General features: G+C 40.2%; 1 protein-coding gene across 1 annotated transcript in view; it reads right to left on the bottom strand.

Moving 5' to 3' along the window:
- LOC128243075 (zinc finger protein 423-like) overlaps window positions 1-22,053 on the bottom strand; it is a 28,536-nt gene extending 6,483 nt beyond the window's left edge. The window contains exons 1-9 of the mRNA XM_052960582.1: window positions 21,741-22,053; window positions 17,525-17,584; window positions 15,990-16,166; window positions 9,297-9,415; window positions 8,103-8,201; window positions 7,639-7,778; window positions 2,665-3,973; window positions 1,692-1,892; window positions 870-1,003 (exon numbers count right to left, since the gene is read on the bottom strand). Coding sequence (XP_052816542.1) covers window positions 870-1,003; window positions 1,692-1,892; window positions 2,665-3,973; window positions 7,639-7,778; window positions 8,103-8,201; window positions 9,297-9,415; window positions 15,990-16,166; window positions 17,525-17,584; window positions 21,741-21,780 — 2,279 coding nt within the window. The 5' untranslated portion in view covers window positions 21,781-22,053. The remainder of the gene's footprint in view (window positions 1-869; window positions 1,004-1,691; window positions 1,893-2,664; window positions 3,974-7,638; window positions 7,779-8,102; window positions 8,202-9,296; window positions 9,416-15,989; window positions 16,167-17,524; window positions 17,585-21,740) is intronic.
- Window positions 22,054-23,108: the final 1,055 nt, after the last annotated feature.

Consider the following 23,108-nt stretch of genomic DNA (forward strand, 5'->3'; position numbering starts at 1 on the left):
TGCTCAGTAAAGAAAATGAAGTCATATATTCAGATTATTATAAGCATGTTTCGGAATCAGTTATCATTAAACAAAACAAGAACAGAACTATAATTGCATTTCCTTCGTCTGTTATTTGGCATAAGTAATAGTAAAAGACACCCACACTCCAAAATATTGAGATAATACACGAGTGCTTTATCTAGTTATAAAATGGTTAATTAGATTGCTATACATTAGATTCATACTTTATATTTCTGAATCATATGTTTAAGAGTGTTTTCTTCGTTTTCGTCTTCATCAAAATGGAAACATGTAAAATGGGCGTTACCGTTCTATAACTATACCGTGCGGATAAATTACAACGCTATTCATTTATACCGCACGCAATTTATTGAACGTTGTCCCTGACAACATGGTATTCTCAATGTATAATCTCAGTATTTCGGATTGTTGATGCCGTAACCATGATATGTAATAATCGAGACTCAAATAGAGTAATTCAATTCAGTTCAATCCGTCCGGGGGTTTACCGCGGATAGCCGGGGAAATGGGCCGTATTTTTACATTTCAGGTGGCCCCGGCGTGCCGGATGAATGCAGTGATTTTGTCTTGGCTTTAAATATAGCGGCGAATGGGCCTTACCTAGGGTCCCTGGGGTGCAGGGGCAATTGGTGGGGGTTTTACCATCTATTCGTCCCCGATTGGCGGGGATTTTAGCGGGGGTTGGCTGGACCGAAAGTCAAAGTCCCCGCTATTCTTCGGACCTGGGGGGGTCGTGGTTACAATCGACTGGGGCATTACTCTTTTATACTCGATGGCTCAAATAATATAATAGAAAATCCTAACTACGCATTATGCTATCACCATCCGAAGACAATAAACGTTACCTGTACGGCTTGGCGAGGTGCAGATGTTTGACGCGCAAGTGGAGATGCCAGTCCGCCTCCGAGCGGAAGATAACGTCACATGCCATGCACCGGTATAGTTTACATTCGTCACTGTGCTTGATGGCGAAGTGAACCTTAAATGAAAACATGTTGCGAGATACTCTGAACTGAGATTGTTTTGGCGAATGAACACTTTCTGAAATTAAAAAGAAAGTTTGCCAAAATTCTTTCTTTATATGATAATAAAATGAGATTTGTTTGTTTGGAACCTAAGGAAGTAGAAAGCACTTTTCACACCCACACGGATTGTGCATGCATGATACATATGCGCCATTGCCCTTGAACATTGCGTATATGTCAATGTAATTGGGCAAGTTTAAATAAGTGGCATTGTCCCATTAGCTGTTAATAGACCTTGAAACCCCTTACACGTAAAACTATTGAACAAGTGGTGGGGTGGGATTGGCTAGTGAACATAAGTGACCTTGACCTCTTACATGCATAAAACTTTCCTGGGTTGAACCAGTACAAAATACCGAGCGCTAGGCAAGGGAGTAACTGGACCATATTTTAACGACTTTCGGTTTGATGCGGCCGAGGTTTGAACCCCGAGAAGATGCTCTACCATTGAGCCATCAGGTGGTTAAATTTATAATATTAAATAACCTTGACCTTTTATTTATATGATAACATAGTTAGAGGGGATCTGTTCATGCGTCGGACTTGTACATGTGTTGGGTGTGGCTTCTGCACAAAATCGACGTTGGATTTTGGACACAGAATTAAGCCTCTAGTGAATTTACAATGGCCTTGACCTCTCACCTGAATGTTGACCTTGGAGTCGTACACCTCCTCACAGAGCGCGCACTTGTACATGTGGTGGGCGTGGATATCAAGTAGGTGTTTCTGGAGCTCGTCCGGCTTGGAGAACGCCTTGTCGCAGCTCTTGCACCGGAACTCAGCCCTCAGCGACAGGAAGTGGAGCGACAGGTGCAGCTCAAGCTGCTCCTCTGTGAGGAACGTCTGTGTGTAAAACAATGAAAACATTATTAGTAGATTTTCTCATTGCTTACATCTGCATGAATAATACATTCCGCATAAGCTTAATATACGCTTGATATATAGTCAGGACACGGGAAAGGTTTAGGATTTATACCATATGTATTTTAATAATAAAAAACCCATAAATACTGGACCTGACCTCCCGCATAATTCATGAGAATAAAAAAAACGAAATTGAACAAGTAGCTTAGTACACCCGCCTCTCCCCTTAAATCGTCCAAATTTACTTTTTAATGCTTTATCGGAGTAAAATACGCTCCGAATGCTTCTTTCCAGGAAAAAAGTTGTTTAACCCCCCTCCAACAGTCTTAACCATTTAAATTTCAATTCCGAGGGAAGACCGAATGTCAAAAGGTTGTGCCCGTAAGTGACCCCCCCCCACCCCACCCCCCGCTTACGTCAATTCCTGGGACCTAATTATTTCATTTCAATAAAACACACTTCCTAACAATTTCTGTCATATATTTATTTGTAACGTTCAAGTACTCTTCACAGAATGCATGAATACCACCAAAGATAGTACTTCACAGAATGCATGAATACCACCAAAGATAGTACTTCACTGAATGCATGAATACCACAAAAGATAGTAATTCACAGAATGCATGAATACCGCCAAAGATAGTACTTCACAAAACGCATGAATACCACCAAAGATAGTACTTCACAGAATGCATGAATACCGCCAAAGATAGTACTTCACAGAATGCATGAATACCGCCAAAGATCTTACCTTCTGACATTGTCTGCAGCTAAACTGCCCTAGTGCAGAGTCTAAGTGCAGCTGAATGTGTTTCTGGAATGCGGCAGGGTCCGTAAATCTTGCCGTGCATTGTTCACACTTGATTGTCTCCCCTGATCCACTAGAAGACGGTCGTGCGGGTGGTGATGACATGTGCCTCCCCTCGAATGGTCCGCCATGGTGGATCGTACCGGAAGGGGTCGACGTCTTCAATGGGGACCTAAGATGACGCAGTATCTGCGACGGCTCGGGGACATTGATTATAGTGTGGACGTCGGAATACGTCGGCGGCGGGGATTCTTTTGATATTGGAATAACCGATGGTGGACGTGGCGATCTCGCCGGCGGCGTTAACTTTGGAGTTTTCACTGCATTTGTCCTATCTTCAAACTCATGCTTACTGAGCTCGGCATGGGAGGATTTCACGTGCTCGTTCAGGGCAGACGCGCTAACAAAAATCAACGTACAGAAGGTGCACGTGTAAACGGTTTCTGTGGGTTTCTGTTTGTAGTGCACGCGTTTCTTGTGTTCCTGGAGCGACTCAATACTCGGGTATTCTTTGCCACATCTACTGCACGGGTATTTGATGCCCATACTCGGTTGGTTCTGGTGAATAGCGCGCATATGCTCGTGCAAACTGTACAAGTTCTTGTACGGCGCATTACAATAATTACAAGTGTACACTTCCGTCGGTTTTACCGAGTGGACACTCTGCATGTGTAATTCAAGCCCTTCCAAAGAATCGAAGTCATCCCTAAAGCAGTATGGGCATATTAAAATGTCATTAGGCCCCATGCCGTTTGTCTTGGAAAGTATGCTTGCACCAAAGTCTATGCCGTGATAATCGGGCGTCGTCAACATAGAGTCTCTGTTTTGCTCGGATACCGGGCTATCATGAACTTTCATGTGCACTGTAAGCTCATCGAGTGTCAAAAAACATTTGAAACAAAGTGGACACTTATTTTGCTCTGTGCCGGAAGCAGAATGCGCATGCTCTGTGTGCAACGCCAGCGCTGTCGGACCGACGCAGATAGCGGAACAATGTTGGCAGTGAAACGTCCGCCGTCCGCCGTAACTTGGACACGTATGGGTTTCCCTGTCCTTGTCTGTAAAGAGAACGTCCCCGCACTCCGGGCAGTAACTTCCGGTTAGGAAGTCGCGGGTATACACGGGTTTAGGCTTGTGGGCGTTCTGGTGCGACATTAGAGCGGCCATGGTCGGATACTCAAGGTCGCAGATCTGGCATGGATAGACCTCGGGCGCCTCGTGCGTCTTCATATGCGCCTTCAGGGCTTCCGGTCTGAAGAAAATGAAAATGACATATAAGTGCATTATTGTAACACCCGTGTTGTAATGTTTGTTTTAATATCTTCTACCCGGGCCACGTTAAACATCAAAGAGTGCATGCCTCAATGCAGCCTTACTGTACTACTAAATAATATAAGAGGTCAGACCATAGTTGTGTATTTCCCGGGTGAGACCTCAGTATTAACATGTCCGTCCTCTAGTAGCAAAGGTTTTTAAATGAGTTGTGTAGATTTTGTTAAGGTATTCGTCTGGGAAAATACATTTTAGTACGCAATTCATATAACTCTTCAAACATTCATGCAAACGTCAACCTCATCACTAATGTCAACTTAATAACAATAGACGCAAAGCACGCGTCAGCATTCGCTCTTCAAATTTTATTGACAGCGTTTATCGAAAACCAATGCCTCTGTTTGCAAAACTATTATTCAATTACGCATTAAACACATTAGTTTGAAATTGATAGGCAAGAATATGCGCACACTGTGCATGTGAAAACATCTCCATAAACGACTAAAATGTCAAATTCATATCAGAATCCGTCCCATGGCTCCCTCTAGCCATTAACTAATGCTCGAGAAAACGGAAATGGCTCCCGGGGGACCGACGGCCGGCGGAACTCAGCCAGGGAGCGCCAGACGCTAGTCCCTTGGAGGCCAGGCGCTCCTATCGTATTCCGTCTCATTCAGACGCTTACATGCTGTAAATCGGAATGAGATGTCCGTCTATGTTTGTTATGATTCTGTGCCATGAAGCGTGTGCATTGAAACATTATATGACGTGAAGATCTACATCTTCAGTTTCATTTCTAAACGGTCAAGCCGACAACTCCAGACCGACAAAATTTAACGAAAAGAGTTTTATGTTTCTTTGTTTCCGAAAACGTCTGAAATGCGTCAAATAACGTTTAAAACACTACTTACGTTTTTAAAACCTTAATGTTGCAGATTTAATTAGAAATATAAACAAAATGGAATTAAGTTTTACATTTGCTAAAATAAATTGAATCAGTTGTACACTTCACTTCGTTCTTTTAGTAAGATAATGCGTGAAATCAGATTTGAGTTGAACTGGCTTGATTTTTTTTGCAGCAGGTTTATGTTTAATTCGTATTGTATTTGAGATAAATTGGAATATCAGAACAAAATCAATCGCCAACTTGACAGACACCTTTTAGTCTGATGGTTTTATTTCTCAAAGCTCTTCGGCGCGCTTGACGAACGTCACTGAACGGACGACAAGCGCCATCTAGCGGTCTAGTCGGCAGACGCACGCCATTTAAGCGTGGTCTTTATAAGAACGAGAATGACCCCCTTGATGATATGGTATACGAAAACCCTCAATAAAACACAGCTTCCGAGATTTTCTCAGCCTGATCAGTCAAAAGCTTGATTTCCCTGTACGTGCTAAATATGGTTGAAGATATCAATTTTGTAATGATTACATACGGACGATAGCATTACATTTCAAATTGTTCAAGGACCACAAATCTTTTGAGCCAATTACGAGGAAACATTATAATTCCCGATACGGTCGCGCAAACTCGTCAGCAATGGTTCCCTTTCTTAACAAGATGAAATATACGTCCATTAAAAACCTTCGTCACGTTTCCGATGTAATAATTTCATTTGAAAGCTGAATGTGTTTCCATAATCAGTTGATGCAGAAGAACCACAAGGGTGACATTAAAATCTTCCTGTCCTCGCGGGAAATCAAAGAAATAGTATTTTCAAGAAACATCCGAATTCTCCTACGTATCCGGATACTCCAGCACTGGAATTTATGACGAGTGTAATATTCGGTTCCGGCCCTAGGGAACCATTATAATTTCTCTCCTGGAATACGAAACACGACGTCTCAAGCCTTCACTTTCATGTGCTATCTCTTTCTTATTAAACAATAAACAACGGAATTATACGACCAGGTACGTTTAACCACCAGGAGAACAACAAAAGTTATATGAGTAGATCAATTTGAAATTAAATAATGTATGAGATAAACGTTCAAGCACGCACTTGTATATTGAAAACGAAATAAAACATATGCCTGATCTGTCCCCGCGGTAACTAAAGTTACGATATATTGTACTGCCATACACTGCAATGCATAGTTCGTGCTAATATTTGAAAGGGGGGTGGGGGTTGGGGCACATAAAATCTTGAATTGTTTACATGAAAAAGATTTAAAAGATAGATGTGTGTTGCGTGCATGGACCATTTGTATTTCAGTTGCAGATAAACATGAAGAAACGGACGTTGAATTGTTAGATTTAGTGAACACAAACCATGAAATATGGCCCTACGCTTTTTAGTATTTCCAGTGCAAATCGAGCCTTAATATAAAGATGTTGTTCACAACAAACACAGATGCAATGAGACTCTATGATACTAAACATTATTTAACAACCATTTAAAACAACAGAGATGTTTATAGCAGGAATGATGTTTTCTACTTTGTACTCATGTTACTGATTTGGTTTTCAGTGTTTATCTAACAATCCAACAAATGGCTGTTTGGCAATTCGATCAACTACAAACGGGCCGTATGCGCCTTGAATTACAAAATCATCTTTTAACTTCAACTTTACTTTAAACGAAATGGTATGTCTATGTCTCCCACGACCTATGTCACGGATGCGAAACAGTGGCTCCAGCTCTTTTAGGAGCTGTGTATAAAAAGGAGCCAATGACACTTCCGAGCTAGAGCAAAAGAACGGATATATGTTCTACTTTCGTTTGTAAACATTGATGTGTTTGATGGGAGAATAAGTTTTATAACTCCATAAACAATATGTTTACAAAATAACCCAAATACGTGTGAAGATTAAACATATTTATAAGGCACTGCATTCCCCAATTTCTCAAATAAGCCCTCATAATTGTGATATTAGATAAAATAACGAGTCATACTTACGTTTTACGATGATATCCGTTCTTTTCCTCTAGCTCGGAAGTGTCATTGGCTCCTTTTTATACACAGCTCCTAAAAGAGCTGGAGCCACTGTTTCGCATCCGTGTATGTGTTGCGGCACATATAAGATTCGGCGTAGCGCATAGAAGAGATAGGTTGGCATATGTCACCGTGAACACTAAAAACCGTATTACAAGTAGTTCATGTTCTGATATGATACGGTGTTGGCATTTTTGTGGTGTCCAATGACAGTCGAGGATTTTTCAAATCTTCTGTTCATCAATTCTACGTAGATCGATTCTTGCGATTTTACCAAAAGATAGATTTTGACGAATTCATAAAAAAATAGATTTATAGAGTATATTTCAGTCAGTCCAATTTTGACGATCTACAGATTACAGAGAGAGTTAAATCGGTTATAGACTCTGGCATATACATGGTCAACGCTCGATCATCGACTCAACCAGCAAGTTTGGTTTTTGTCTTTCCTCTTGTAATTTGCGTTCGGTTAATTTTTCCGCCTTTTTTCTCCTTTAAGTTCATTTATACATTCGGAATTATTCAGTTGTTATCGCTTATAAATATAAAATCACAACAAAAACACTTAATAACTTCAAACAAACACATAATGTAAGCCTAGTTAACAAATACGAATGACTGTGACTCAGGTTACATTGCCAGAAAACCAGAACTGTGAGTGTGTGTATGAAGGACATTTGTTCTGCCAGAGGCCATTTGGGAACATACTTGGTAAAAAAGAAATCACAGCGGGTGCAGGAGAACGTCTTCCCGCTGTTATGGAATTTCACGTGCCTGTCACGTGCTCGCTTGCTCTTGAAAACGCGCGCACACCGGGTACAGCTATGAGGGAGCTCATCTTTATGAACCTGAAATGAAACGTATAGCTCTTATATAGAAATAAGCAGTTACGGACCAAGCAGAATACATAGATGGTCGTGATTATTATCTGACCATCACAGCCACGTGAGGAAATCATGTATTTAAAATAGAAGAACAAGTTTACAGATTAAAGCGTTATCAGTTCATTGTACTGTATGAGGAAAAGGTCCTACCAAACCATTACATCTATACCATTACAAGGTCGCGAATACATGTTGCAACTTGGTCATATGTATAGATAGTAAGTGTGCGGGATTAATTTTTCACATAAAACATGTGTTTGCACAACATCGTAGTGTATGAACCCTCACCCTTTCGTGCACGTGTAACAGGGCCTGGGAGGCGAACGCCTTTTCACACCACTGGCAGCCCACCGGGTACGCCTCGCTCACTCCTGTACCGTGCGGCACCTGTAATATATACAATGTCCCCGCTTATATTTAGCACATATACGTCCGATACCCGGACTCGTGTACATGTGTATACAAGAAAGGGCGTGAGGGGTGAACGTCCTTTCACACTATTTACAGCCCACCGTGATCGCCTCGCCCACTCCTGTACCGTGCGACGCGGCATCCATGCTGTAAACATACTTTTACAGAGTGCATTTATCATTGTATTGCCTCAATGTCAAACCTGCACATAAAACCACAGATACTTGGATGCATGATGCATTCATACCTTAACCCTGAAAATAAAACAACAAAAAACACATATTTTATTACCGTAAAGGAATTTCAACTTTGATATTATCAGCTTATATTGTCACAAAATCATGATTTATTGTTGTATTACGTCACGTCACGTGATAAACACACGATAAAATGTTGTTTGTTATTTGTTTTATTTTCAAGGTCAGGGTTGGCAATATCAAGAACAGGCCACTTGCAATATGGAGTAAGCCAGGGGCCTTCGTCATAATCCAGGTATCTCATCGTGAAACAAGAAATTTGGCAATCTATGGACACAATAATAGTTATGTTCCAGTCAATTGTAACCATGCCCCCACCGAGGTACGGGGAATAGCGGGGACTTTGACTTATGGTCCAGCCAAGCCCGGGTAAGACCCGCGACCTGCGGAGACGAATTACTGGTAAAATCCCCGCTAAATGCGCCCCACCCCATGGACCCTAGGTTAGCCCCAATCCCCGCTGTTTTTGGCGCGAACACAAAACCACCGCATTCACCCTGCACTGCAGGGCCACCTGGAAAGTAGAAACACGGCCCATTTTCCCGACTATCCCCGGTATACCTCTTGACCTGGGGGTGCGTGGTTGCAATTGACTTGTGCATTAAAGGAACAATAATCGAGACGCGACTAATTATTATAATACCTTTTTGTGATTCTACAACATCCAGTTGCCAATGTTAATCAATGCCTGTAATTTGTTCATAGAGAACTAATATTAGAACAGCCTTCTTCGGATACCATTTTGGTTCGCACTTTCGAGCACGAAATTATCATTGCATTGTTTGTATTAAATTATTTGACAATGGTTTCCAACCTGTTCGGGATCCATATCAGGAAGTGGGGAATCTGAAGGACCGGAAGTGGATCCCAGGGAGTCAATGGACGACGGGGTGTCGCTCCGCACCAGTCCGCCACCCTGGCCATTCGCTGCACCTGAAAAGAAAGAACATCTTATCTAACTTTGGATATTTCTTGGCACGTGAAATGATGGATACTGTACTTCATTTTGGAGAGATGGTGTGCGTGTATGTGGGTGATGTGGGAAGCACGTCCTTATTTCCTTAAAATCAGAGTTATATTACTATTTTGCAGAAGAGAAAAAAAGATGATGCAAAGACTTAGTTGCCCTCCACGTTGTGCTCAGTGGAACAAAACAAATCTGGAAAAAGAACGAGCTTTACCATAAATCAGCATTAAAAACACTCCAAATATGATTTATGGTCGGACCAAATAACAGTAATTTAGAAAACGAAGAAACTAAAGACCTTGTCATTTTATATGAGCAGCGCGCACTCTAGGGGGCGCTAAACTACAGGAGCGCCTTCGGGGAAATTATATTTCCCCCCAGAGGGATAGTACTAATGACGCAATTTTGATGTTTCAAATCCGATATGGGTTTTCCAATTGGAAACTTTGCAGTTATCAATTTGAATTTCAAATACATCCTATTGATAAGCGAAGTTCAAGGAAATTCAATAAATTACATAAGGGACCACTGCGCAACTGATTTGAATAAAATAGCGAAAAAAAGTGGAATATGTAAAATTCTAAAATTCGTTTTCCATGATGAAATTTTCTTTGAACTATAATCAAGTATGTTGCCTGAAATAAAATCGAGGGGCGAAAGTGAAATGTTTCTATCTGCCTCTTTATTAGATGTCACATAAAACCTTTTAGCCCCCCCCCCCCCCCCTTCGAAATACACGCTAGCATAGTGTCACGTTCGGGGACCGTGCAAACTGACTGTTTTATATTGGCATGGTTTTTTGTGTGTATAATTCAGTAATTAAGAAAATGTTAAAAATACATATTGATTCGTTCATAATATAAGGTATTAGAGGTATTTCAATGTTTTACTGCTATGTGAACTTTGGCGTTTTATTTGGAATTCGTTTATGCAGTTCTAACGGTGAAACAAGTACTGTCATTATATATTTTAAAAGCCTCAAGTGCGCTCTTGAAAAAAGACACACTTAAATCACTAGTAAGCGTCGGAAGGTTTAACAAATACATGAAACATAACACTGAATAAATATGAATTATATGAAACATAACACTGAATAAATACAAATTACTTTGGCTCAGTTGGCAAGGATTTCAGCTTAGTTGAAATAGAGTAATTCATTTTCTTTCATGAACAAACACCAAATAGTAAATAATATATACTCAATTGAACTAAAGTTTGTAAAATCGACGCCATTTTTAATAGCGTTACCAAAGCTTTTCGGAAAAAAGAGCATTTTTAATAATTATAGAGATTAGATTTGATTTGAGACTCTTTCATCCATGCACGAGCGCCTTTAACCCTCATATTCTTTCAGTACGTTTTTTTTTCTATAATTTCGCACAAAATCATATTCAGGCTCGGTTCGTGTGAGCGCTGCACTAATTCCCGACAATTCCTGTTTACTACCGCGGTCTCTTGGAAGGCAGGAAGTTGAGCTCCCAGAGGGCTGCGGAAGTCAGGGTGACGGAGCACTCAGGAGACCGCCGCCTCCGGAACGAATCCCAAAGTTAATTTATCGCGGTAAATCAGCCAAAAAAGTCGTTGTTCTGCGACTACCTCGCTGGTTGTGGCAAATGACCTACCATGGGACTTCTGGCAGCTAGGCGCATGATCGAGGGGCTATCACATTTCTCATGACGCTGATCTATATGCGGCGTCTACGTCTGTTTACGAACATCCTGTTGCGGCAACTGATTGGAGCGATTAATTGGACAAGTAATTAGTAAAATGACGCTGACGATAATAAAATGTATGTACTAATAAATAAGGGCGATGTTTTGTAATATGTAACATCATAATTTATCAAACTGTTTCCCTTAGAGAAATCAGGAGTGTAAGCGGAGAGTTCCTTATTTTTGTTTGAAAAATCATTGAACAATTAGCTATCAATAATGAATTTAGATATCACAGTTGTTTTAACACATGCACATGCATTCTGTTTGAAGTCCTGTCCGCTATAAATGAAACTATTTCAGTATTACATGTTTTTCGATTTATTTTTTTGGGTTTTGTAGAGAAAAAATTCGACTGCCTATGATATCATATTCCTCAACTAAACTTTCCAGTTACTTTTCTGTTATGATTTACATGTGGGTTTTATAATATTGAACCAGTCACCGCAATGGAGTCGTTAGGATTTTTTCCTTATTAATGGCATCCCCTACAGAGCTATTTATCACAAAGCCGGGTCCCAATTAAGCCTTCCGGTGGCCCCCGCAGGGATCCTTGAATCAGCGGCTGGTCGTTGGCGGCCGATCGATGGCGGCTCCCCCGGGGGTCGATGGTAAAGGTCAGGTGGAGGCATTGCGCTTGCTAGCTGCAAGCGTCCACATATTCAGATGTGTGTTACGGGTCCCAGAGGACGACTGCCGTGCGTGTGCGGGTCTGTGGGGAAATAATGGTCGGGGAAAATGATTGTTCTCCCTCTCTCTCTCTCTCCATATATGGGGAAAGAAGAGACGGCAGCATTATCTTAGATGGGGAAATGCAAGTTGGACGTTTTTGCTATGTTTTTTTTTTAAATATTTCAACAGCTCACGACATGCAAATACAATGATCAACATAGCCTAGGGGGTAAAAAGTACGAAAACAGTTTAAACATAACACGTAGTTGCATAATCAATGATAGATTAGGAAATTGAAAATCAAGAGGCAGACATTTGAGGACGAATTTCGATCACTTTTTGTAAGATAATTATCTTACTTATCATTGCTTTGTGCATGTTTTCTATAAAAATTATGAAAAAATAAAATCGGGGAAACTTAAAATAATGTCTGTCCTCCGTGATGAAAACCGCCTTGCAAAAACACTTCCTTGCTTTCGGAACTCCTCGGCCATTTTTTCAAAAACAACCTCGGATGTATATGGACGGTTTACATACTTAAAAAGTGGTACGTTTAAGTCCGCTGCAAATAGATCGCGTAGTAATCTTATTTAGTAGTTAAAATTTATGACTTAACTCTTGGGAATCGTAATTATGTTTGCAATAATACACTTCACTGGCAATCAATTTAAACTGAGAGCAATGAATACAACTCTTAAACACTACATTTAATTAATGCTTTTATTCAAAAAAATACGGACTACTTCAACAGATATACCGGCATACATCCGAGGTTGTTTTTGAAAAAATGGCCGAGGAGCTCCGAATGCCTTCCTTGTTGACTAAAGAGGGAAAAGCAAAACGGTGTACATCGTTCCACCCAACTCATATACATTCGGATCTCCTCGGTCATTTTTTTATCGAAAAACAGCCTCGGATGTATGCCGGTATATCAATAGAAGTAGTTAGTAAAACTATATTATTATTCAGATGTAGTGTTTTAGCTTGTATTTGTAGATCTAAGTTTAAATTAATTGCCAGTGATCGAAGTGAATTATTGAAAACATGATTAAGATTCCCAAGAGTGAAGTCATCAAGTATAACAGCTAAATTGAAATTGAAATTACAACGCGATATACTTGCAGCTTAGATAAAGTGTGCCGATTTTTGACATTGTAAACTGTCCATATACATCCGAGGTTGTTTTGGATAAAAATGGCCGAGGAATTCCGCATGACTCGTATACACATACGCCCAGGGGCTACGAATACTAACATTTTATAGTCTGAATTAAGACTCCTGTAGCAAAACTGCAAATCTTCATTAAATTGTAACTTTCTTTCTAGTTGAGAATTGATGATAAAATTTACAGAATTTTATAAGTATTTGAAATTGTACAAGTATTAACATTTATTTAGGTAAAATAAATGGAATACAGATGACACTATGGAATTTAATAAAAAGTGATTTCCTTAGTCTGTGTCTACATTGTGGCTGTTCATAAACATGGCACCAGGTCTGACGCAAGTTCCAACAATCACGTACATGTAAACACATAAATCCAGGAGCAAGTGGATATATGACCAGTCTGCTATATAGCGGCGGTCCCAATGGAGCAGCACCATTTCCGCTTTCACCGGCGCTCCATTAACCAGCCTCCCCCGTGGGAGATATACATGTCACAACTATTGTAATACCCAGGATCCTGCAAACCGCTTTTAGATATTAAGCCGCTTTATCCGGCATCTAGTTTCAATGTTGTATATGCATGTACCTAACAATGCGAGTGATTAACTGTTGCTGTTGTTTAATTTCACTATACTTTGCATTTTAAGATGTCGCCACTAGCGGTAGTTTGCGGACGTTTCGCAGAGGCACTGAACGCCCGGGCCAGCACTTCATATTCACTCTTCTTTTAAGTCTTAGATATGCCGAGAAACACCTCATCTTAAACAAAAGAGAATCACGGGGAGCATACCCGAACATAATCTATTATGACGGGCTTGCACATCTAATCTGGTCTGGCTTCGCCTCTTGTTGCCCATTTTCCCGCTGATCCGTCGTCATATGTATGTGTATTATCGGCAGTTCCTTGTATATACTAATATCAGAAAGTAAAAACTGCTGAATGCATTCTAGAACGTAGCATCATGCCCGGTCTGGTTCCTCCCTGCTTGTGCTGGTGTCTATGTTCAGAGCACAATAGAATGTGACAGGTATGGTCACCCCTCACCCTACACACATGCATACACACACACACCCGGCACACACCCACACCCGGTTGGTAGTTGGTCTGCCAACGCAAATCGGCTGCAACGTGGCTTGATCCGACCGAATTGTGTGGTGTTAAAAATGTGGATGCCAGTGAGGTGTCAAAGCCGAAAAGACCGTGGTGAAAAGCCGATTTAAAAGTAGTGTAAAACGATAAATGGCATCAAAAAGTTAACACAACCGATATGAGAGAAAAAGAGGGGCCAGCCCCGGTTAAATGGCGACCGGCCAGACTCTGTGCACATCACATTGGTTTCAGCACCGCTGCAACTAATGGTCTGAAGGCAGACTCCGAGCCTCAGAAACGAATTTCATCGTTCGCGGCTAAGACAGAATGGATCATGATTGTTCAATCCGCTTGGGTGATAGGCAGACACATACATTATATCGGTATCACTAAACCACTCATGGTGTCTTTGTTGTATTGTTGAGGAGATAGAGTAGAGCAGAAGAGCAGAAGAGAGTGTGATGACGTACAGCCTAGCTCTTCCCCATGGGTCTGACGTGCACGTGTAAAGCACCGTCATGCACGCGAGACAGCCTTCCGTCGGGATTTCCGGAAGAACTGTGCAATGTCACATCATATTACAATCATTAGGGTAGTACGATCAGCACAGAGTTGCACGGTGCAATTTCCAACTCCTGAACAAAATGCACCAAAAATATACCTCAACAGTATGTTCGCTCAATGATCAGTCAGACCGGGAAAAGGGCCAGTGGGATTTGAAACAAGACTGATGGTCCATACAGACAGCAATTTGACAGGTCTGCAGAAACATGCATGTAGTACTATTGTATATTCAGTAAAAGGGGTGAGAAACGGTGTTTTATGTTTATACTCAAAACATTGCAGATTTACCCGGGAGCATATGCCTTCATGGTTGTTATTTCCAAATGCATACAAAGCCACGTATATGCCCCGACAGTTATGGTTTGTAATGGATCAGTAATTTGAAGCGGGGGTAGTCACTAGCGGATCCAGTAAACCAAATAAATTTCAGTTCTGAGGGACGGGTGCAAGTCAAAAGCTTACGCCTCGAAGATATGCCCCCATTAACGTCAATCTTGGACCCGCCCCTGGTTGTCGGGGAGAGGAGGTGTGAAGGACCATTTTGGTGCCTTTACAACATCATACTTGCTGTACCCGAAATCACATTTCATGTGCAAATATGTGGCATAAAGCAGGGGTCTTGTATCGTTCATCTGTCTTGGAATAGCTGTGGTTTGCGGCCGCCAATGTGCAGGTTTGGCGGCATTTGGGGTACAAAATTACTACTTTGAAGAATATCCCACCCCGTTTGGCTTCAAAATTTTGTTTAAGTCACACTTGGGGATGTGACGGGGTCAAGCCATAATGCAGCCATTATAGGGTGCGGGCAGACCTTTATGAACTGAACAACAACAACAACAACAACCGCCAATCATGTAATGAACAGGTGTTTTGCAAAGGGGTGAAAGGTGGTTGGTGCTAGACTAGTGACGGAACAAGCATTTTCACTGATAATAAAATTAGACACTTCACCAATGTTGTGATTTTACGCCACTAAAAGGGACCAAGGGGCATTTGAATAACAATGACTAAAATGCCCTGTCGGCAAATTAGTGGACGCAATACGGAAAGGTACCACTGAGTTTATGACAAAATCCCCCGTACCCCCCCCCCCCCTCCCCGATTACAACCCCCCCCCACCCCCATGTTGAAATGTGTTGTTTAATGTAACGTAATGAAGTATTGTACAACTTATCCACATTTTCTATGTGATAAATAACCGTTGGAAATTGAAAAAGATGACTATCTCATAGGGAGATTCTGTCCACCTGTGCAAAACATGGTGGGGGAGGGGTGTCTATTTTGTGCGTGGGGAGTTTGTCCGTCTCCCGGAACCGTACTATATACAGTACTTACAAGGCTCACACTGCGAGTTCTTGTGGTCCATGAAGCGGGAGAGATGACTGAAGGTGGCGCCACATGTCTCACATCGGAACTTCTCAGCCGTCTCTGTCTCCTCCGTCTCTTTACTTCCGGTCGCCTCTGTGACGTCATCGGGTCCGCTCGACTCGGAGAGCTTCGGTTTCTTGTTCACTGTTCAAACAAAATGCTTTAAATCAGCAAAATAGGGCTATATCTGACGGATCACAGCATGCTCACATTTTCTGCGAGCTGTTTGTAAACAGAAATACAATTTATGTTGACAGCAGTGTTTTCAAATTTGATAAATTATCTACACGATTTAAAGGGACTCGTTCGCAAATATTATATCGGTGTCATAAGTTTTAAAGGCCTAGATTAAGGAATATTTGGACTGATAATCCCTTGCTGTGCATCTCCTGCTAATTGCACTGGTGTCACAATAGGGACCAATTTCCTGTTTATTTGTTTATTGGCTCAAAGCCATTTAGGTTCCATTTCTATAATAAAACTTCCAAAACTGCAAAGCAGGATACTCAGGCCTGTAAGTGTTTTACATACTTTTATGAACAAACCGCAACTGACAGATTTACGTTTGATCAGGATTTGGGGAATCCAGGCCTCAAGCCATTAAAGGCCTAGTTTAATAAATGTTTGGCAGGATAATTCCCTGCTGTGCATCCTTTTTTATTGAATTAATGTAATAGCAGGGGTCAATTTCCTGTGTATGTCTTTATTGGCTCAGGGCCATTTAGAGTTGACACTTTTAGAGTAGCTAAACTCACTGTCTCACTAAAACATAACCAATTATTGTTTATACAATCTGGGATAGGATTTTGTATTATTGGTCCCAGATACAATATGCATAGCCAATGTATTTATTAATTTGACCGATGGGAAATGCATTATAAACAAAAAGTGTAATACGTGTGTTAACTGTTATATAACTGATATTTTTCAATCCACTTTATATCCATGGTCAACGTTGTAATATGAAATTGTGAAGCGTCATGGTTAAATCATATTAAAGGGCTATTTTAACATTGACCATATTCTTCTTCTAAAGCATTATAATATTAGTTTTACTATTATTTGAGAAAGAAAACCAAATAACTATAAGACATTATCATTCGTTCATTTCTATAATAAAATCACCAGAACTGCGCAGCCGGACGTTCAGATCTGAGATCTGATAGACAGACAGCAATACAGATTAAGATCAATGCAAAAAAGTATGTACTACACATGGACTGGGGGGACTGTCACTTATAGAAGGCTTAAAATAGGCTGATCGGCAAAATAAAGTACTTTCAAACAAAAGAGCTCTTATTCAAACCTCTGACGACTCCATATCATTGTTACAAGCATATTGTTCACATTTCAAATGAAATTGCTTTGTTCGATGTCGGACACTTTAAAAAGGTGAACTAGTCCCTTTAAGCTATATCAAAAAATAACGTAAAGAACGAAAACCAAAAACAAACTTAAACTGGTTTCATATTATTTTACGTATTAATAATGAAAACACCTACCTGGCTGCTGGTCTTCCAAGGCCACGGCGCCTCCGCCCGCCTCCTCCTCCTCATCTTCCCCTTTAATATACAAAAGGTTCGAGACATTAAATATTAATTGGTCTACAACATGATTTCGCTTATTCTAACGTCTATGCCAAGAAGCGTTCAATTCTTACAGCGTGTCAAATTCAAGACTGTTTTTTATCAATTCATTATGTTGGGAATACTCTCATGAGTCATATCTTTTAGTGTGTATGCTTTCATGATTGGGTTGATTATTTGGTAAAAAACACAGCCCCCGCCCCCACCCCATCTTCTTTATAGGTACTCTTGATAGACGCTAAAACATGTTGTTGTTTTTTTTTAATTTGAATGCATTATGGTGAGTTACTTATTTCACTTAAATGATTAACATTATTCATAATTAAGAAATATAACACACCACTGAGGGTCATATGACATTATAAGGACCGGCCAGTAAGCCACCGAAATATGGGCCGAGGCGTTAGCCGAGGTTCATTCACCTTCAGGGGCTGACTGGACGGTCCTTATAATGCTATATGTTATATTTCTTAATTATGAATAATGTTAATCATTTAAGTGAAATAAGTAAATCATCATAATGCATTCAAATTAAAAAAATAACATGTTTTAGCGTCTATCAAGAGTATACCGAACAGTTTTCATTACCATTCAATATTTTTAAAGCGATTTAAATGTGTTTTATTGAACAAAGCTAATAATGTTTACTTGTGACAAGTTTTCGCAGTTGTGAAAATAGCAGGCCGCACTTACTAATTAAACGACGTCAGCGGTCAATATTACGTTTTTGGCGAGGTCCGGACCGGGCAAAAAAATAATATGGACCGTTGACGTCATTAAACTGGATTTTCATCAAAATACAGTGATAAACGGACCGACCGATTTAATATATACAAGGAAAGGACAAATTCATGTGAGGTATAATATAACGTCTTATGTCATTTCTTAACTTAAGTCATTTTCCGAAAGTAAGTATCTCACTAGTCATTAGATATAATGCACCAGTCAATTGTAACAATGGCCCACAGGGCCCGGGGAATACCGGGGATAGCCGGGGAAATGGGCCGTGTTTTTACCTTTCAGGTGGCCCCGCAGTGCCGGGTGAATGCAGTGGTTTTGTCTTCGCTTTAAATATCGCGGGGAATTGGCCTTACCTAGGGTCCCTGGGGTGCGGGGGCATTTGGCGGGGATTTTACCATCTGTGCTTCCCCGCAGGACGGGGATTTTAGCCGGGGTTGGCTGGACCAAAAGTAAAAGTCCCCGCTATTCCCCGGACCTGGGGGGGGGGGGGGCGTGGTTTCAATTGACTGGTGCTTTAAAAATGACAAAGGACGTTATATGAATACGTTTTTGTGCTTTTTAACTGTGTATTTTTGGCCACGTAGCCATAATTTTTCGGTTTTGTCAAAGTCAAATGAGTACAACAGAATGATGCAATAAAATAAAAATAAAAAAGCATCAAGCTTTATTGTGCCCCTTAAAGGCTGCACTCTCACAGATTAAACGTTTTGACAACTTTTTTTATTTTTTTGTCTTGGAACGAGCCAATTTTTGCAAAAATCCATGGAAACCAGTAATAATATACTGCTGACAAAAAATTGGATCGGAGATTTTTATATTTAAGTTAAAAAAATGATGTTTTATAAAATTTTCTTAAACCGTTAGTAACGGTTTAAGCCATAAAACATTAATTTTCGAACGGAAATATAAAAATCTCCGATCTGATTTTTTGTCAGCAATCTTATATCATTGGTTTGCAGATATTTACGCAAAAATTTGCCCTTTCCAAGACAAAAAACAAAAAAGTTATAAAAATGGTAAATCTGTGAGGGTGCAGCTTTAAGACCTCTTAAACTTGCAAATATACGTTTCTAATGGCTTCGAGAACGATTTTAGCTCTATTGAAGTCAACGATTTTACTCGCTTTTAAGAACACACTCGAAACAGCAACTGGCAGATATCTTTTTGAACAGAGAAAAAAACCTTCAAATTTAAGCGCTTTTCGATGTTATGGAGGGTATTAGAATAAATACATTCAATAGAGCTCCATTTTTAACTTGTGATGGTGGTTAATCACTGTCTTTTACGTTTTACCTAAAATTTATCTTTTCATTCATTTTTTGTTATGTCAGAGCCTACAAACCTAAATGTGTCCCTTTAATATTAACACATAAATAGGGACAACTTTTAAACCAATTAAACGTAACTCTTCCATTGTAGAATAATGTGAAATAAAATGCTTTTAAACCCAGTGAGAGATATTTGTAAAAAAAATCATCGCACGACTAAAACCAATTTCTTCGTCATATAAATGTCTATAAAGCTTTAAGTGTCACACTATAAAATCTGTCGCCATAGTAACGACCCCGTGGGATCGTTATGAAGTGTTCCCTGGGGAGTGTGTCAACATGGCCATAACAGTGTCACATCCATGCGGCGGGGACGCTTGCATGGTTTGGGTCGGTTATCGGAGCATCTCCGTAATATTTTACGACAATAGAATAACCGTTGGGACGGGGAAAGAGGGCCATGGGTTTTACAACTAATGTTATTTCGTAACTGAAAAAAAACTCTTTTAATATTATAAACATGTTCGAGCTTATTAAGCATTTTTCAGAGCTTACAGCATTCTCGTTCACCAGAGTGATGATACTATGCGTACCACACTGCGTTAGTTTTTTCATTATTAAACCTCTGATGAATGAGAATGTCTTACAGAAGATCACAGCTGAACCTTCCAAAGTTTCGGGAATAACAATATTGGTAGGCGGTACGCAAAATATTTTTATTGGCGGACTATGAAGTTTATATTACTCGTTGGTAGGCAGTATTTTTTTGGTAAGCGAAAGGGGATGAGTTGTCATCTTCTATACCGTAACACGCAAATATAATTACATTTCCCTCTTTATGATACCATTCTGCATTACTTTTAATATTCGCGGTAGATATTAACTGCATAAAACACAACTTAGTTTTATTTCGTGGCGATGCGTTTAGTGTCATAAATGTCGCCGAACAATACCTCATAGAGAACAATAGCCATATACTTGAATGTAACTTAAATCAATTATTTAAATAAAATAGATTGTCGGAAAGCATAATTCCACCACCAGGGGAGAAAAGTAAACCATTTCACCCACATTCATCCTATAGAACAGGTTTAACAAACAGAAATTCAGCTATTTCCCCCGGGGACCCCGCTGTTCACTGCGACCCTGTTTAGAACGCGCGCGATCCCCCGGCGCACGGGTAATGGGCTCTCCATGGAAACGCTGCATGGGCGCTGATTATGTCGCTCCCCAGGGGGTGCACTGATAAAGCTCTGAGCTGCAGGTGTATATGGCCCGGTGTGAGAGGATTTACGGATCTGTCGGGAGTTTCAATGGAATGTTTCGTGATTATTGAAACAAGTATGGGTTATAGCAAACTTTACAGTTTTCAGATTTCAAGCGTTCAATAGATTCATTTGATTGATGTTTTATAAATAAGACGAAATATACTTCATGTATACTGACTTCAGATCTTTTGTTAACCTATGAAGGGTAGACACAGGTGAAAAGATTAAACTTCACTGATTATAAAGTTTGAATGGCGAGCTATAAACAGCATTGTATAGTGGTTCTATTTTGGGCGTCTGTCATATGGTCAGCCGTAATAAATATCACTCTACGGCCTGTTTATGCTGATTGACCAAACATGATGTGTTTGACACCGTGATAAACATCCTTTTTTCAGATAAAGGTAATATTAATGATACCGTTTAACTTGCATAAACACACCATGGATTTTTAAAACTTTTTTCCTGTTACGCAAAACTTTCCCATCGCAATAAGCCTTTCTATAAAATGACTAATGAAAATCTTTGCGTGACGTTTTAATCGCAAGCATGGACCACAACTTCATCTTGTGCCAAGTTAAAAACCAATCCCAAAAATGTTTCAATAGAACGCTCTGCACATGTAACTGTTACGCGGCTACATAACTGTTAAAGAGCACGTTGCACGAGAAAATGTTCTCACCAGGGTTACGTTACACTAAAACCACAAGCATGGATCAGGAAGTAGTATTAGCTATATGCTATTCGTTGAAGAAATGTCAAATAAAACTGTAGAAGGAAGGTCATGATGATCAGCCTGTATAGCCAACCACATAAAACATACATGTAAAATACCAATATCGTGTTATAACTCACGTTTAATCAGCCGTGGTCGTGCCTGCTTCCTTCGCGACATATTTCACTCCTTTCTTAGATATCAATTAAGAATATTCCATTCACATCAATTTCACTTTTTCAATCAAATTAGTATCAAAATTATTGCTTCAAAACGCGTTTGAAATATCTGTCACTGTGTAACTGTCATAGCATACTGACTTTATCATGTTCAATCTTTAAATGTCCAAAAGCGCGGGAATCGACCGTCACGCGCGGCAGTCAGTAGTCGTATGGTGCGTTCCCTGGTCTCGTCTGCTAGGGCGCTCCTGCGTATCTGCGCTATTCTATCTAGTTTCGAGATCCACACACAGCACGGGGTCCCTTGTGTGTCAGAACATGAATATTGAATAGTCGAGAAAATCTAGTCGTCCCCCAGGGTGCCCCCGCTGGGACTGGCGCTTTTATCCCGTCCCCTCTCAATCAAGAGAAAGCAATTTGCAATTGTATGCTTCTGAAAATTGTAGTGAAGAAGTATTTTCCTAATTCCCAGCGGGTTAATTATGTCCACAACGCCATTGAAATTTCAGATGTAGTCTGCGGGGGAACGCATGAGAATGTTCACAAAACGCTTCGCTTGTTATAAAACTTGACTCTCTCTAGAGGTTTGCCCTGCTGTGCTCAAATCGATATCGTCGGTCAAATCCCAGCGGGGCTCGAACTTTAAATAATCACGTCACGTGATCAAACCCCAGGGGGCATTGAACGCACCGAGGCTGTTCGAATAATCGAAACCGTGTGTCATGGAAAGCAGACTTCCTATTAAAGTTATGTCCGTTGCTGGATGTCATATACTTTATATTTACTACTGGGAATAAACTCTGAATATATAAATTACAATCTAGATATTTGCTAGAAGTAGATGCATGCTATTTTGATTAGTATAAATTATTCATGGTAAAACGACATTATGAAATGTAATTCAGGCCAAAAAAAAATAAACATTTGTTTCACCTAACATCTCCAAATAAGGTGTCGGTACGTAGGCATGAAAAAAATCTTTCTTTTTAAGAACCCGGATTTATGCACCAAACCGACCTAAATCAGGTTTTATCGCTATTGCAGATTTGTTAAAGTATAAATGGTCACATTTTATCATGTTCACTCGAAAAAGACCATTTTTAGGAAATTACGAAAAAAGATCCACACTGTGGCAAAATTGTAGGGTCGGGAGGGAAAACTAGGGTCGAGCGTGTTCGTGGAAACAACTTTTTTCCTGCTCAATGGTGTGACTTCTTTATCTTTTTTTATGATAAATGCTTGTTAAATAAATTTATGTTATATATACCTTATGTTACTTATATTACACTTTAAATATGGTGACCTATAGACCCAACGGGTCGGGTGCAG

Source organism: Mya arenaria, chromosome 8 (genome assembly GCF_026914265.1).
Source record: "Mya arenaria isolate MELC-2E11 chromosome 8, ASM2691426v1".
NCBI lineage: Eukaryota > Metazoa > Mollusca > Bivalvia > Myida > Myidae > Mya > Mya arenaria.